This window comes from Anolis carolinensis, chromosome 2 (genome assembly GCF_035594765.1).
Source record: "Anolis carolinensis isolate JA03-04 chromosome 2, rAnoCar3.1.pri, whole genome shotgun sequence".
Classification (NCBI taxonomy): domain Eukaryota; kingdom Metazoa; phylum Chordata; class Lepidosauria; order Squamata; family Dactyloidae; genus Anolis; species Anolis carolinensis.
This window is the reverse complement of record NC_085842.1, coordinates 240,235,846-240,253,090: the sequence shown is the minus strand read 5'-3', so window position 1 is coordinate 240,253,090 and position 17,245 is coordinate 240,235,846. Positions and strand designations below refer to the sequence as shown.

The following is a 17,245-nucleotide window of genomic DNA, read 5'->3' as shown; positions in this document are numbered from 1 at the left end:
TTAATGTTACCCAGCTTCTTTTAAAATTAGCATTTTCAAACACTATGCAATTATCTTATTAAATATATCCTTTTCCTGTCATATAACTTGTTCATCCTAAGTATTGCAATGTTTATATGCTCAATTTTGTCTTTCACCATTCCTAATTTCCTCTCATTCATGCTTCTTACACTCCATATTTCTGTTAGCTATGTAGTGCTTCTTCAGAATTTCCTTTCAATCTGTGTATATCAGCAGCTGAATATCCTTCTGGCTTTAGTCCAATGGTATCATTAGATATCCCATTATTCATACTTGTCTTTTGCTGTTTTCCAGTAGCTGGATGAGTACCTTCGAAGTGGGGGTTGGGGGTTGGGAGGCTTATATTTCAACACTGTCGCTTCCTTCATTTTGGATTTCTTCATCCTAGGCTTTTTGAGATAGCAAATACTCAGAAGTGGTTTGCCAGTTGCCTCCTTCAGTGCAGCACTTACAAGAGCTAGCTAAAGTGGCTCTGCTGTTGCTTGTGAGGTCTTTTACCCGTGTCACCTCTCCATGACTGCTGCAGCCCACTAGCTTCCTCACCATGTGAAGCAGTATGGCTCCTGATCTAAAGCATGGCAGAACTACCAGTAGAAATGCTGTCAGCATTATCAACCTCATGTCTCCCAGCAGGAAGTAATCCCTCTGCCATGGAAGGGTGGTGGCATGCTGGGAGAAGGGCAAAATAATCTTTCATTAAATTGTAGTCATCATGCAGTGCAATTATAAATTAAAGTCTTAATTACAAATACATCTTTCTATGAAGCTGGATACTTCCAAGCTCTGAAGATGGAGAAGGCAGTCATCTCTCATGTGACAAATGAGAGGTTGTTTAAACATACAGTGACTTGGCTTACATAGAAATTTAGCATTAACACGACACATTAATTGGGTATAACAGTGTGTCAGTACTTCCCTGCTGGAACCTTTTGTTTTGTATTTTTATCCTTTTCCTTCAATTTATATTTTAAATAAATGTTCTTATTCAATGCCTTTAAAATCAGGGCTAAAATTGAGTATAAATATAAAATAATTTGAATTAGAAGGGGAAGATTAATAATATAAGAGCTCAAAGATAAAGCTAGGATGTTGTCTTAGGTAAGGAGTCAAACTGAGTTAATGTACAACTCCAAATGCTTCCATGGATATTTGGAGGGGCCTGTGTGTTATTTTGGAAATACTATTGAATGATTCAGCACATCTGGGAACAGTTTCACAGTATTAAACAGTATTTGTATCTTTCAGGTTATTTACGTAAGTCACTTTGCAGAACAGTTGCACGTTACTTAAAAAGTATCTCATCTCCTTGCATATTTGGCAGTTTCTTCTTTTCTATATTAAAATGTAGAGATGAAGATAGTCCCCGAGTCCCTTCGGGGAGACAGGACGGTCTAGAAATAAATAAATAAATAAATAAATAAATAATAATAATAATAATAATAATCATAACAAGATGAGTCCACAGCAGATGCTCTGCTGGCTGTTGTATTGGATCACTCGTCCGACACTTCCCAAGTGTCTAGGACTGTGTGATGTATCGGCGAATAATGCGTGCAGATCCCAGTAAGGTGGCTTTCTGCAGCTGGCAGGTGGTAATTTTGTCAGTGCCGAATGTGTTTAAGTGCATGCCAAGGTCTTTAGGCATTGCACCCAGTGTGCTGATTATTATTATTTTAGGTCACTGTGGAGAAACTTCAATAAGTAACCAAGAGAGAAATCCTGCTGAAAACTATTTCATGCAACTTTTTCCTATTCTACCAGCAAAAGAAATTTTGCCATTTATAAGTGCCATGCTGTTCTCTAGAAATCAAGGGCAATTCATCATTAAAGATCTATAAATACTTTTTGTCAACTAGATCTATGTTGTCATGCTCTACTGAAGTCTGTTGTTTCAGCATTTTAGCAAACTTAAATTCGTCTGTACAGCAGAAAGAGAATCTGATTCAGTTTGAGATGCATTTATGTAAAAAAGGTATTGCTTAGGAATTACTTCTCATGAGACTTATTATTCCCAAATGATATGCTGTTTTCTGTAGCCATGATTAATGTTTTAGAAGAATTGAGCGCCTTTGGGTTGCAGTAGGAAGGATATTCCTTTCTGCTTTCATGGTGCAACCCACCTCTTTGAGTCAATGCATGTGTTTTCACATGCATTGACTGCTTTATATAGAATTGTCTCTTATTTGCCTTTATATCTGCTCAAATAGTCGCTTGTCTCAAAAAACAGCCTTTTCAAATGTCATTTTTTAAAGAATTGCCAGAGACTCTCTTAATCGAAGAGGAAGTGCAAGAAACAGAATCCTGGGCCAAGCCTCTTGTCTACCTTTGGCAGAACAGAGCACCACATTTTACTGCTGAAAAGGAATACAATGCAGCTGTTGCAAAGTTGGAACCCTATTGTGCCATCTGCACACTCCTCAAACCTTACTATAAGGTAGGGAATATTCTTCATCTAATTTGAGAGGTATTCACATATCTCATCTGTAAAGTAAATTATTTAAAAATCAAAGCCATTACCAATGCTTGTAGAAGGCTTGTGTTTGATTTTGTTCTAAGCCAGTGAGAATGGATATTTCTTCCAGCATGTTAAACAGATTTTGTGATTCTGTGCAAACAATTGCATTTTTGGTTACCAACAGTGAAAAACAACTGAGAATAGAGCGAATTCCTGATTTTGGTGTGGAAAAAGGAGTATAGAAGAAATAGATATTTTTGTAAATTGAGATATATGAACTACTAGCAAATATTCTCAGTGTTGTCCAGGTTAGGGATTTTGTAATGCTATTTTTTTTTAGAAACACTCATTGTTTGCTTTTCAATTTTTATTAATGGTCCCATTAGAAAATGCAAATGAGACTTTTCATAAAATTGTACAACTGATGAGCTGTAAGTCCCATCAGTCCAAGACCTGGTCAAACTGCAGCTCCTATCCGTCCCAGATTTGGGTGTCTGCAGTTCCCATTAGCCTTGATCTTGCCAGGCTTCAACTCTCATTGGCCCCAGATCTACCGTGTTTCCCCGAAAATAAGACAGTATCTTACATTATTTTTTGCTCCCAAAGATATGCTAGGTCTTATTTTCAGGGGATGTCTTATTTTTCCATGAAGAAGAATTCACATTTATTGTTGAACAAAAAATGAACATTTATTATATACTGTACAATAGTTGTCATCACAAACCAGCATAACCAGACAAACTGTGAATCCTATCAAGAATTTCTTCTTACTACCATTATTTCCATGTACAACACTCTATGGTATGTACATGTACCAATCCTGCATGCTCTAGTGTTCTGTTTGACAGACGCTTGGCCTGCTTCCATACAAAAACTTTGCTAGGTCTTACTTTCAGGGGAGGTTAGCAATTCAGCAATTCAGCAAAACTTCTACTAGGTCTTATTTTTCGGGGATGCCTTATTTTCGGGGAAATAGGGTAGCTAGGCTGCAGCTTGTAGCTCTTCTCATCACCAGTCAGACAACTCAGACTTCTTGTCCAGCTGCAGCTCCCATCAATACGTTAAAGCAATGTACATATACATATTAATACAGATATAAAACAACAAATAATAATTCTGTATAAAACAAGTCAAAATCAGCATGACAGGGTATTGGCAAGATGGTCCTTGTGGTCTCTTTAATTCTATGATCCTAAGCTGCATGGATGCTGAAGTTCCCCAGCAATACGCTACAGTCTTGAGTCAAAGCTGATAGCACTATTTCGCTACTCCCCTCGACCCATTACTATTGGAATGGCTGTTCCTTGTCCCATGCTCTCCAAGTCAAATTTTTAAATTTCTTTTATTGGCAGGGCAGATTGTTTTTTAAAAATACCTTTCTAGTGTAAATAAAAAGCCATGATCTCCTGCAATCTCAAACATGGAAACTGGCACCCCCTCACTTTTTTCTTCAGTGGAGTGACCATGTTTGGCATCACCACACCCCATAGACCAGTGCTTCTCAACCTGTGGGTCCCCAGGTGTTTTGACATACAACTCCCAGTAATCCCAGCCAGTTTAGCAGCTGTTAGGATTTCTGGGAGTTGAAGGCCAAAACATCTGGGGACCCACAGGTTGAGAACCACTGCTATAGACAGTTTATATCACCTTACAAGAAAACAGCTGTTAATTTGGCTAGTTAGCCAGTAGCTGACTCAGCAACTGAAACTTGATCCAGTAGACGATGGAGGACTGACAGATAGGCAGCAAACTCTGAGAGAGCGAAGCAGCCAGTGGCAGCAGCAAATAGATAGCTAGTAGGAACATCTGACAGACCTTTTTCTTTTATCTGAGGTGGTGATTATGATTTTTTTTCTTTCCATGTGTGCTCCACTATGAATGCTGCAAAGCAGCTTAAAATTGCTAGTAAGCAATGAGAAATGGATTTATTATAATTTTAAAACAAGTAAGGTAACCTATCCAACAAAAGAACAAATGAGTTTCTATTCAAATTCTATTTTCAGCCTGACAGACCTAATGAAGACATCTATGCATCCTCAGAAATAAGAGAAGGAGACATATTTGTGGCCAGGGGAAAGACAAAACCACTGATTCCAGAGATATGTTTTATATACAGCGAGGATAACACAGAAAACTATCCATCCAATGGCTTTATTGAAGAAGATGGAACAAGTGTGCTGATAGCCTGTACAAAGTGTTGTGTACAGGTCCATGCAAGTAAATATCATAGTTGTTCAGCTTGAAATATTGTATTTGCACTTAGGTTACTATAGTCTATGAAAAATTACAATATAGATAATACATCAAGTTATTCTGAAGACACAGAGAAGAACCATAAACCCAATTCCTATTTTCGAATGTGTGAAATTATATAATTTTTGTCTGCCATAAAATTGATAGTGCGAGATTGATCAATAGTGACAATATAACCAGAAAGTACCTTAAACCTTCTGATCCCTTTAGATGAAAGTATGCAATGTGTATATTTAAAGGAAATTGCAAAGGATATTGCAGGAAAACAAACAGAGCTTTTTCTGTAAGCAAATAGACCTGCTTGATTTCTGTGTGTGAAATTGGGATGAGTCACCCGCTCACTTTGACTGACCATGAGGGGCCAGGGCTATTCTGCTAACATAGTAATCCATCCTCTTCTCCATCCTTCAGTGAGAAGCATCTGTAAACTGTGAATAAGGATACAAAAGGGCTAGGTCCTATCGTTTGAAAACAGCTTTTCCCTGGTTGAGAGGAAGTCTTGCATGGGACTGTCTTGCAGCCAAGAGGCATTCAGGTTGTTTGTGCAAGAAGATTGGGATGGATATCCGTGCAATATAGATTTTCTAACTTGCTCAATTTCTGCTCCTAGAAATCAATCAGGGATGTTACCTTATGTGAGTACTGCTCAATTTCAAGCAGCATCCTAGTTTTTAATAAAGGATCCATACATTTTCCTTAACAGTCAGAAGCCTTAATTCACTAAATATGTCCAGAATTTCAGCATTACTCACAATGCTATAATTTTTTTTACTATGGAACATTACTACATGATGATAGTTATAGCAGTTGGGTTTACTAGTTTACTGGCTATTTGAAAGATTGTTGTGGATATCATGACAGGTTTAAGGATGAGAATTATTGCTTCCAGAGATAGTAGATTAGTTGTCAGTATGAGTATGAAACATATTATTGGGGAAGTATTCATTGCTTTTTTAATGGTATGGTATGCATATCCAGTGTCTTTCTTTAATAGCTTAGTTGCCTGTTTAGCTATAAAGGCAATAGGTACAGAATATGTTTATCATTTCAACTTTCTTATTATAGGTTGCTATGGTGTTCCTTCTCATGAAATCCATGATGGGTGGCTGTGTGCACGATGCAAAAGAGGAGCCTGGACAGCTGTAAGTTGTACATTTGGTTTAGCTTTTTTTCACAATGCATCCTAAATCTAATTGTGTGTGAAAGCAAAAGACATGGAAGTTCATTCTTCTGATCTTTCCATTCATAGCTAACACAGAATCATTATGGTTCAAATAGAATTTTTGATTATGCTGAGTAAGATGTGTAATATGCCAGTTAAAAAGCTACCAAAAATTACAATCTGGTATTTTGTGGGTTGTTTTGAGATGTCATTTGTGGTATTGGTAGATTGTGTTTTGTTTCTGTCCCCACCCCCCTTAAAAGAAAATTACAACACCAACATGTCCACTATGGAAATGTAAAATTCGACTAAATGTTTTTTGTGGCTACTTTCCATTTCTTTGTTATTTTGCTGACCAGATTTTGCTCAGTAGCTCCATAAACAGCCTGTTTTAATTGCTACAGTGTTAATTTATTTTCCTGTTGGGAGAGGAGAAGGCTTCAATAATTACTGATTTCCTCTCATTTTTATTTCCATTTTAATGAGAAATAGAAATCTTACTAAATTTAAAAAATGCAACAAACCAGTAATTAAATCTTATAGGGTAATTTAGGTTGCATTCATAAAGAAAGAATAAGTTGCATGGACTTGGGGGACTTAACACTTCAGAGGTAATATGCTTTGCATTGTAAAAGAGGATTTCAAGGAGCTCTTAAAAGGCTCCCTCTATCCCCTCTATTCCCTCTATCTGTGGGAAGCAATAAACAGGTAATATCTGTAGTCTATAAAGTTCTAATTAATATTGTAAAAGAACGTTGATAAAATGGATTTGAAAAAAAATCTAAGAGCATATATCATTTTAAGCCATTTTCTAATAAAACTGTTGCATCTTTATTGTTGTTTATACTGAGATCCCTCACTTTGGCACTGTCTTTTTGCGGTGGTGAGATTGTGTGAGAGAAGAAGTTATGCTGACAATATCAGTGCTCGTGGTAGGGTTTCACATGTCATACAGGTTATTTCTGTGGTGGCAGACTAAACAGGAATGCAACTGTTCAGCAACTTCAGAGCAGAGCCAGAGGGAACTATTATAGCAGTCAGTGGAAAGAAATAAAGGATTGCAACAAAAAAAGGAAAAACAAAAGACATATTCCACAAGATCTGAAAAATCAAAAGGAAATTTAAACCAAGAGTGGAGATGCTATACAACCAGCAGGGAAACACATTACATGGCCAATTACAAATAAAAATATGGTTGAAACAATGCACAGAAGAGGTATACAAAAGAGATGAGGGGATGGCAGATTTGATCAAGGGAGATTTATTTGAAGGTGAAGTTAGAATTTTCAAAAATAAAATGGAAACTGTACTCAAGGCATTTCATTTTTTTTTTGGTTGAACAAAAAAAAGAACATTTATTATATACAATAGTTGTCATCACAAACCAGCATAACCAGACAAACTGTGAATCCTATCAATAATTTCTTGTTACTACCACTATTTGCATGTACAACAATATATGGTACGTACATTTACCAATCCTGCATGCTCTGATGTTTTCTTTGGCGGGCATGCTTCCAAACAAAAACTTTGCTATTTATTTATTTATTTACAGTATTTATATTCCGCCCTTCTCACCCCGAAGGGGACTCAGGGCGGATTACAATGAACACATATATGGCAAACATTCAATGCCAACAGACAAACAACATTCAGTTTTAGACAGACACAGAGGCATTTTAACATCTTTCCAGCTTCACGATTCCGACCACAGGGGGAGCTGTTGCTTCACCGTCCATTGGTGGCTGTTCTTCCTCATTCTTTTCCTCGTGAGCAGTTTTATGGTGTTGTAGATTAGCCTCCCACATAAAGCGTACCTAAATTTTCCCTACTTGACAGATGCAACTGTCTTTTTTTTTTTAAAAAAATATTTTTTATTGTTATTATTGAGAAAAAGTTACAATTATATAAACATATTCTATACATTTCCCCCTCTTTTATTTACATTCACTCCTGTGCTCCCCTTCCCCAGAGCCATCTCTTCTTCTGTAGTCCCACCAAAAGTTCAATTCTTCATTTGGAGGTAAATTCCCATCTTCTTTTTCCAATAATTTTTCTAGAAATTTTCTCCAAATACTTTCAAAATCATTTTTTTCCATAATCCCTTCTTTACTTTTAAATTTGATGTTAGCTTGTCATTCAGTGCCATTCGCCAAACTTCTTTATACCATTCATTAATTTGTATTTTCATTTCTCCTTTCCAATATTTTGCAATTAATAATCTAGCTGCTGTTAATAGCATGTCTATTAAATTTTTTTCCTTCTTATCTTTCTCATCCTCTTTTTTAATTAAAAGTAATATTTCAACTGGATTCCTTCTAATTTTTATATTTATAATATTTTCTATTTCCCTTATGACCAATTCCCAAAAACCTTTTACATGTTTACAATCCCACCACATATGCATGTAGGTTCCAATTTCCTGGCACCCTCGCCAGCATTTTTCATTATTATTCTTATTCATAATATTTAACCTTCTTGGTGTTAAATACCACTTCCAAATTAGTTTGTAATAATTTTCTTTTATTCTAATTGACATGTTTTTTAATTGTCTTGTTTTCCATATCTCCTCCCATTCTTTTTCCGTTATCTTTGTTCCTAATTCCTCCTCCCATGATTCTCTTAATGTTAGTCTTTTCTTTTTTTCTATGTCTTTAATTAGTATTTTATATATTTTACTTGTTGTTCTTTTTAATGGCTCACTATTTCCTCTTTTTAATGCTTTTATTATTAATTCCTCAAATTGCGTTATTTGTTTTCCAGTTTTATTTCGGGCCCACCAGTTTTCATTCCATTTTTCTAATTGAATCCAGTGAATCCAAGAAATATTTATTCCTCTCAATTCTTCTCTCATTTTTACCTTTTCCATTTTTTGTTCTATCCAATTTCCTACCCTTTTTAGTTCCCTTTTTTCTAATTCTTTATCTAGCGTTCCTTTTAGTTCCTTTGGGAAACCTTTTTCCATTATTATTGGCGTTAAAACTGAATTCTTATTAATTAATTGTCCTTTATATTTATTCCATATTTCCATTATATTTCTTAATGATATATTTCCAATTTGTTTTATCTCTTTCTTTGAGATTTCCTTAAAGAATATGTTATCCTTCCTCCACTCAATTGCCTTATTCCCTGATTCCATCCATTCCAAACCTTCTCCATCCATCATCTTCTCTACTACATATCTTAATTGGTTTGCCTCATAATATTTTTTTATATTCGGAAGGCCCAATCTGCCTTCTTTTTGGGGCTTGTACCAAATTTGTTTGTTTAATCTGTTCTTTTTACCATTATTGCAATATTTGTTTATCATTTGTTGCCAGTTATTTATTTCCTTTTCTGAAATCATTAATGGTATCATTCTGAACAAGAAATTTATTTTGGGTAAGACTTTCATTTTTACTAGGGCTATTCTGCCGAACCATGATAATCGCAGATTATTATAATCCTTTAACTTTACCTCCATGTGTTTTCTTAATTCTTCTAGATTTTTCCTTTCTATGGATTTTAGATCTTTGGTTATGATTATTCCAAGGTATTTTATATTTTCTTTTACGCTTATTCTCATGTCTTTTATATCCATCTGCTTTTTAAACTCCTCTTCCTCCTGCTTGGTATAATTAAATAACATTGCTTCTGATTTATTCCAATTTATCTTCAATCCAGTTGCCCATTCAAATTCTGTTAAATGTTTCTTAATTATTTCCATTTTCTTCATTATCTCCTTAATTGTTATCAATGTGTCATCCGCAAATAAGCTAATTTTTCCTAACTTTGTTCCTATGCCTTCTAATTCCTTGTCTTTTCTTATTACATTAGCTAGTAATTCCATTACCATTGCAAATAGTATAGGCGACATAGGACATCCTTGCCTTGTACCTCGTGTTACTTTTATCTCTCCTGTGATTCCATCATTTAATATTATCTTTGTATAATTATCTGAATACAATTGGCTCATTATATTTTTGAACCTTTTTCCTAATCCAAATTTGTTCATTATTGTTTGAATAGTTGGCCATTCCACACTATCAAAGGCTTTAAATATATCCAGTGCTAGAATCCCCGCTTTGTTTTTTCCCCCTTCTATTGTTTGTATTTTATTTATTACTCTTCCTATCAGGTTGGACATTTGTCTCCCTTTAACAAACCCACATTGATCTTGTTTTATATATTTATACATAAAGTTGCTCATTCTGTTGGTAATAATCGCTGTTAAAATTTTTGCATCTTGATTAATTAATGATATTGGTCTGTAAGAACCAGGGTCTGTCAAGTCTTTTTTGGTTTGGGTAATAGTATTATTAATGATTGTTTCCATGATCCTGGTATTCGTTCTCCATCCATTATTGCATTGAATAATTCTAATAATTTTGGAGTTATCATTGCCTCAAATGTTTTATAATATTCTGGGCCCAGCCCATCAGGTCCAGGCGCTTTCCCAATTTTTAATTTCCTAATTACTTGTTCTATTTCTTCTTTCTTAATGGGTGCTTCTAATAACTCTCTATCTGTTTCTTCTATTTTTACTGTCCAATTTGTTTCCACATATTTGTGAATTTTATCCTTTGAGCATTTCCCAGCCTGATAGAGTTCTTTATAAAATTCTTCAAATATCTTTAATTTGTCTTTCATTAACCTACAAATGTTTCCAGATTTATCTCTCACTGTGTTTATCTCATTTTTCATTTTTTTTTCTTTTGTGCGGCTCTGGCTAACATTTTTGAGTTTTTATTGCTATATTCGAAGAATTCCCTTTTCAAATATATCAAGTTCTTTTGAACCTCATCTATTTCTATCTTATCTAGTTCTTTCTTTGCTCTCAATTCGTTATATATTTGTGTTGTTCTTTTTATTATATATTGTTTTTCCAATTTTTCTATGTCTTTTTCCAATCTGTTTTTCCTTTCTTCTTGTCTCTTTTTGAGATTATAGGTTTCTTTTATGCATAATCCTCTTGCCACTGCCTTCATAGTGTCCCATAATATATTTCTTGATACATTATTGTCATTTATATCCCATATTTCTTGCCAATTTGCTCCTATTCTTCTAATAATTTCCTCATAATTTAATATATTGGAATTTAATCTCCATCTTCTTGTTTGTTCATAATCTTGTTTATTTATAATTTCTAAATTTACTATTGCATGGTCTGATATTCTTATTATTCCTATCTCAGAACTGAATAATTTATCTACCATATTTTTCGAGATAAAAAGGTAATCTATTCTAGTATATGTTTTATGTACTGCTGAATAGTATGTATATTTTCTTTCATCTCCCTTTAATAGTCTCCATGAATCCTTTAGTCCCCATTTATTCATAATTCTATTTACTTCAGTTATATTGTTATTTTTATCCTTTACTGTTGGGTTTGACTTATCCTTCATCCTATCCATAGGCATATTAAAGTCCCCTCCCACAATCACAAAATGTTGCTGCCAATTCTTTATTTCTCCTAATATTTTTTCATAAAATTCTCCTTGATTTTCATTTGGGACATACACATTGACCAATACATACTTATCTCCCCCAATTTCCCCTTCTATAATAATATATCTCCCCTCATCATCCTTTTTTACACTCTTAATTTCAAAATTACATTTGTTTGTTATAATTACTGCTACCCCCCTTGACTTGGAACTCCCATATGCTTTTTCATAATCTTTAATCCAATTTGCCTTTATTTCATTCAAACCCCCCCTTTTCTGGTGAGTTTCTTGTAAATAAATAATATGTGCTTGTTCCTTTTTCAATAAATTTCCAATTCTTTTAGTTTTACATATTGTTCCCAGACCTCTAACATTCAGTGTCACTATTTTCAGTTTACTAGACATTATATTCAATATTAATTTCTGTTATTGGCTCTCTTATGTGCATTCTACCCCCAAAGTCCCCATCCCATTTCCCCCCTTGTCCCCTTACCCTCCCCCTTTCTTCTTTCTTCCTCTCCACTTCTGAGACACTACGTCCCAGCCCTGGCCCCATAGGCCAACTTGTGGAGAGCGGTGGAGTGGTAATCCCAGGCCCGCTGTTCTCCCTCCCCCCGAGTGCTCATATAACAAAATGTCAAATTCTTCTTTAACTTGATCTATGGATTCTTCTATCTGTCTTCTACTTTACTTCTTCTTTCCCATCCTTTGCCTTATCCTCTTCAAATAGTTCTTTCTTTTACTTTCCCTGTACCACCTCCAATATTTCTTTTCCTCCTTAAGATGTTTCATTGTTCAGTCCGGTCCCTTCTTCTCTATCCTCATGGATCCCTAGTTCCCTTAGTAGTTGAAGGCCTTGTTCAACCGAGTTGATCTTGTATCTTCTTCCAGCCCACTGAAATCTCAGGCAGACTGGGTATCCCCAGGAATACCTAATTCCTTTCTTCAGAAGAAGAATAGTGCATACTTTCATTGTTTGTCTCCATACCTTTGTTTGTGTGCATAAGTCATTAAATACTTGCAGTTTGACGCCTCTATATTCCAATTTGTTTGGATTTTTCCTCAATAAGTACATCAGTTGCTCTTTCTTGTCATATTGTGTTATCTTTATTATTGTATCCCTGGGTATGATTTTCCCTCCTCCATCTGCTAATCTGTGAACTCTTTCTAGGTCTTCTTTTATCCATTGTTGTGCTGGAGCAATGTCCTGTAGCCATTTCAGTATTTCTTCCTTTAAATTAACTCTTTGTTCTTTTCTTTCTTTCTCTGGAAAATACTTCACTACTATATTATTGCGTCTTTGTGAGTCCTCTAAATATATCATTTTTTTTCAATCTCTGTAAATTTAGCTTTTTGATTTTTCTGTTTTTCTTCCTGTTCCTCTTTATAAGTCCCATGTTCTAGATGTATAGCTTGCACCTCCTTCTGTATTTCCAAGATCTTCCCATTCACCTCCTCAATTTTTTCGCTATTGGCTTTATATTTTGCCTCTATCTTCTCTTCCATCTTCTCAGTGATTTTTTTGAATTTTTCCTTCCATTTTCTGAATTGCCTCCTCCAATTTATCTTCCATAACCTTATTAAGACTTTGGGAATGTTTTCCCAATTCGTCCCTCATTATTTGTGTCCATCTCGTCAGCATTTCTTCCATATCTAGATGTGTTGCCTTTCCCTCCCCCACAGGAGGCTTTACATGGCCACTCGATTCTGCTTCTATTGAAGCTGCTTTGTCCTCCATGTTTTTCCCTCCTTTCTTTGGTGGGGTGAGGGGTTCTTTATACTGTACAGAGAGGGCTTTCTTGGAGGGACTTCTCATCATTTTTATCTCCTCCTCCTCTTCTTCTTCTATTTGTTTAGAAAATCTTTGAAGCCGGTATGTTTTATCTGAAGGTTTTTCTTTCCTCCTCACCCAAACCTTTTCATTCATTTAACCAGGGAGCTCAACTTGGAGGCTTGTTTTAAGGATCTCAATAGCTCTCTCCCAGCTCTCCGTCCCTTCAGTTTCAAATCAAAATCAAAACAAGTATTCACTTATAATCCGGCTCCAATTTTTTTTTCTCTTCTCTATCCTAGTCCCGCTCCAACTTACTTGATTCATTAGCCGGTGAGAGTTGTCTCACTGATATGTACAGCGTTTAATGGCTGCCTCTTCTCCTTCTCCAGAAGCATTCACGCTGACTTAGCTTGCGGTTTGTGGCTTTACTGGAGCTTTAAATCCTTCACATCTCCGGGAGGAATTTTCCTTATCTTTTCTTGGATTGATTGATATTCTTTAGGGGGAGTGCATGGACCTCCAAACTCATTATTTATCCATAAATCTTGCTAAATGCACTCGGCGGGTCGGAATTGCAGCTTACCCGGCCATGGTAGACCACGCCCCTTACTCAAGGCATTTCAAAAAAATAAATGACAAGGAACAGATGACACACCTATAGAACTGCTTCAGGCTACCAAGACAGTATTTATTCTAGTTTGAACTTAAACAGTGGTCCACATCCTGCAAACACTCAATAAATATTCCAGCCCCCCCCCCCCAAAAAGGGGACACCATGAATTACAGTAATCACAGGATCATTGCATTAATCTCTTAAGTAAGCAAACAAATACTCAAAACTTAATGACAAAGACTTTTACCATATAGAGAGTAAGACAGGCCAGTCACCTAAGCTAAGTCAGGAAAGGAATTGTAACCAGGAATCATCTTGCAAACACAGTTGTGACTCACTAAAAATGCAATAATACTTGCTAAGGTAGAAAGTAGTAAGAAAAGAGGAAGATAGCATTCTAGATGGACATACTCAGGGACTGGCCCCAAACCCCATACTTAATGTGAGTAGACCACTGGCAGTCTTCACGATGTACAACAGTTTTCAGTGAATACTCTTGGTTTTTTCCACTCTAAATCAACATTGGTCTGCTTTTGGCAGACTCAGGGGATTTTCCAGAATTTGCTTGAAACTGAAATATCCTGGAGTCAGATTCAACCCAATCCACTGTCTAATGGATGCAATGACTATTTCCTTTTCCAGTGCTGTAATAGATCCTGCCCATGCCACTGCAGCTGGCCGTAACGCTGTCCAAACAATGGTCCTGGACCAAATTTACACTTGCTAACCTGTCCGATATAGATGAGCCCCACAGTCAAGGAAGCCCCAAGTCTGCAAGAGCTGAGTAGGGTTGTTGATAGAGTGACTTTGGGGACTCTCATTCATAGGGTCACCAGAAGTCGAAGTCATCTTGACAACAGTTAACAATAATGCTAGAGATCCAGCATGGTGGAAAGGTTTGTGTGCTGGTCTATGGTTTGGCAGGCCAGGGTTCAAATCCTTACTCAGCCATTGTCACGACCCAGGCTGCAGAGCACCAATAACCATACACAGAGGCCAGAATCTATCTAATATCTTTATTAAGGAAATATATAAAGTTAATAAAAACAAGTATAGGAAATTAGTCCAGAAGTAGACCTTTCAGGAAAGGTCAAAATTAGTCCAAAGAAGCAATGTCCAATATGAAATATTAAGGTCCAAAGTTGTAATCCAATAACCGAAACACTCACTTGCCAAGCAAGTGAGGGGAGATGACAAGGTCCTTTAGTCCATGAACTTGAGCAAGGCTGGGAAATAACTTGATTCTTGGAACACAAAGCTTGATTCAAGGCAACAAGGAAACGAGGAGCAAGAACAAGATCCGTGGCAATTACTTGGCGAGGTCCGGGAAACAAGGCAAGATCCGGGGAGAAAACAAGGCTCAGAACGAAGGCTTGGAACAGGAACAAAGGCTTGAGAGCAGGAGTAGCTGTCCACACACGCTGCTCCGGTAGCTGACGAATTGACTCCGCAAGATTCCTTCGGGAGCAAGGAACCTAAATAGGCCTCGTTTTCCCACCAGAGAACACTTCTCTGGGGAATCAGAAACGAAAGTCAATCTCTGTGTCCAGATGTATGACTCCCTAAAATTTCTCATGGGAGCAGGCTTAATCATCTGAATGCTTTGCTGCAATTCTCAAACTCCTGCGATTAGCCTGCTGCACTCCTTTTTGCTGGAGATAATAATTACGGCGCGAAAAAGGGGGAGAACTCGACTCAGGGCTTGTTTGGCAGATTTCTGGAAGACAAGCCTCCTGCAGGTGCAAAGGCTCAATTTCTGGCTGAAATGGTTCCTTTTCTGGCTGAAATGGTGGAAAACCCAAGTTTTCCTCTTCATCAGTCACAACAGCACTAGGAATGGGACTACATGGCCCATGAATCATCACACTATCCCCCTCCTCAAGCCCCCTCTCAAACTGGGACTCTCTCCCCGAGGCGCGAGGCCGCGGCTTGGCGGGATAGGTCTGATGGAAGCGGCGGGTTAAATCGGGGGCATGGACTGTGGAAGCGTCTTCCCAAGAACGTTCCTCGGGGCCAAAACCCACCCAGTCAATGAGATATTGTAGGCGGCGGCGGTGAAAGCGAGAATCCAAAATGTCCTGAACCTCGAACTCCTCCTCTCCGTCCACCAAAACAGGAGGGGGGGCCGGCCGGTCTGCATCAGGGCGCACACCATCCGCCGGAAGGAGCAGGGAGCGATGGAACACTGGATGAATGCGCATAGAGCGCGGAAGTTGGAGTTTGAAAGTCACGGGGTTGAGTTGCGCCACCACTGGATAGGGACCAATGAAACGGGCATCTAGCTTCCGGCAGGGACGGTGGGAGGGCAAAAAGCAAGTGGACAGAAGAACCCGGTCTCCTACCTTGATTTCGGGGCCCGGCTGGCGATGCTTGTCAGCGTGGCGTTTATAGTCCTCCTTGGCTTGGTCCAGTTGCTGGAGCAAAAGTTGTTGCACCGCTGTGAGTTCCTGCAGCCAGTCCTCTGCTGCGGGAACTTCTGAGGTTTCAATGACAGAAGGAAAGAAACGTGGATGGAAGCCGTAGTTTGCAAAGAACGGGGTTTCTTTAGTTGAAGCCTGGACCCCATTGTTGTAGGCAAACTCCGACAGCGGTAACAGGGAAGCCCAATTGTCCTGTTGGTAGTTCACATAACAGCGAAGGTATTGTTCCAAAGTGGCATTGGTGCGCTCAGTTTGCCCATCCGTTTGGGGATGGTGAGCCGAAGATAAACGAGAGTCTATGCCCAATAGTTTTTGTAGTGCTTTCCAGAAACGAGAGGTGAATTGGGACCCACGGTCTGTGACCAAACTCTTGGGCAATCCATGCAATCTGAAAACATGTTGAAGGAATAGATCTGCAGTCTCTTTGGCCGTGGGAAGGCCATCACAGGGAATGAAATGGGCTAACTTGGTAAAAAGGTCCACCACCACTAGGATCGTGGTGAATCCACAGGAAGGTGGTAGATCAGTGATAAAATCCGCAGAGATTATTTCCCATGGGTGGGATGGGGTAGGGAGGGGATGCAGAAGCCCTGAGGGTCTTTCCCTTCTTGTCTTGGAGCGCTGGCATACTGGGCAGGTGTTGACATATTTTTCCACATCCTTGCGGATCTTGGGCCACCAGAAGTCTCTTAGGATCAAATGCATGGTTTTGAATAGTCCGAAATGCCCTGCTGGCTTGCAGTCATGACACAGACGAAGTGCTTTTTCCCTGCCCGGTCCTGGGGGGATGTAAACATGATTTCTATAGCAAAGTAGCCCATCCTTGAGCGAAAAGGGAAAACGTAGTCCTTGGCGAAGTTGGTCCTGTGCCCAAGCATCTGCTTGCTGACTAGCCCTGATTTCGTGAGCACAAAGGGGCCCTGGAGTAGAGGGAGTTGATTCAATGGGAGTGGATTTGGTGTTTCCCACTGTGAGCGTGGCGAAGTTCTCGGGTTGTAACAGCTGGGACTCAAAGGTCTCCTTGCGCCCTGCAGCGTATTCCGGTTTCCGTGACAGAGCATCTGCTTGCTTGGTCTGGGCTGGGGTTACATAATGAATTTGGAAGTTAAAACGTTCAAAGA

General features: G+C 38.0%; 1 protein-coding gene across 5 annotated transcripts in view; it reads left to right on the top strand.

The window, feature by feature from the left end:
- Positions 1-17,245, top strand: part of kdm4c (lysine demethylase 4C) — a 398,176-nt gene that overhangs the window by 195,488 nt on the left and 185,443 nt on the right. For all 5 annotated transcript variants that reach the window (XM_062971935.1, XM_062971934.1, XM_062971936.1 and 2 more), the window contains 3 exons: positions 2,274-2,455; positions 4,480-4,693; positions 5,795-5,871. In XM_062971935.1, the coding sequence (XP_062828005.1) occupies positions 2,274-2,455; positions 4,480-4,693; positions 5,795-5,871 (473 nt within the window). The remainder of the gene's footprint in view (positions 1-2,273; positions 2,456-4,479; positions 4,694-5,794; positions 5,872-17,245) is intronic.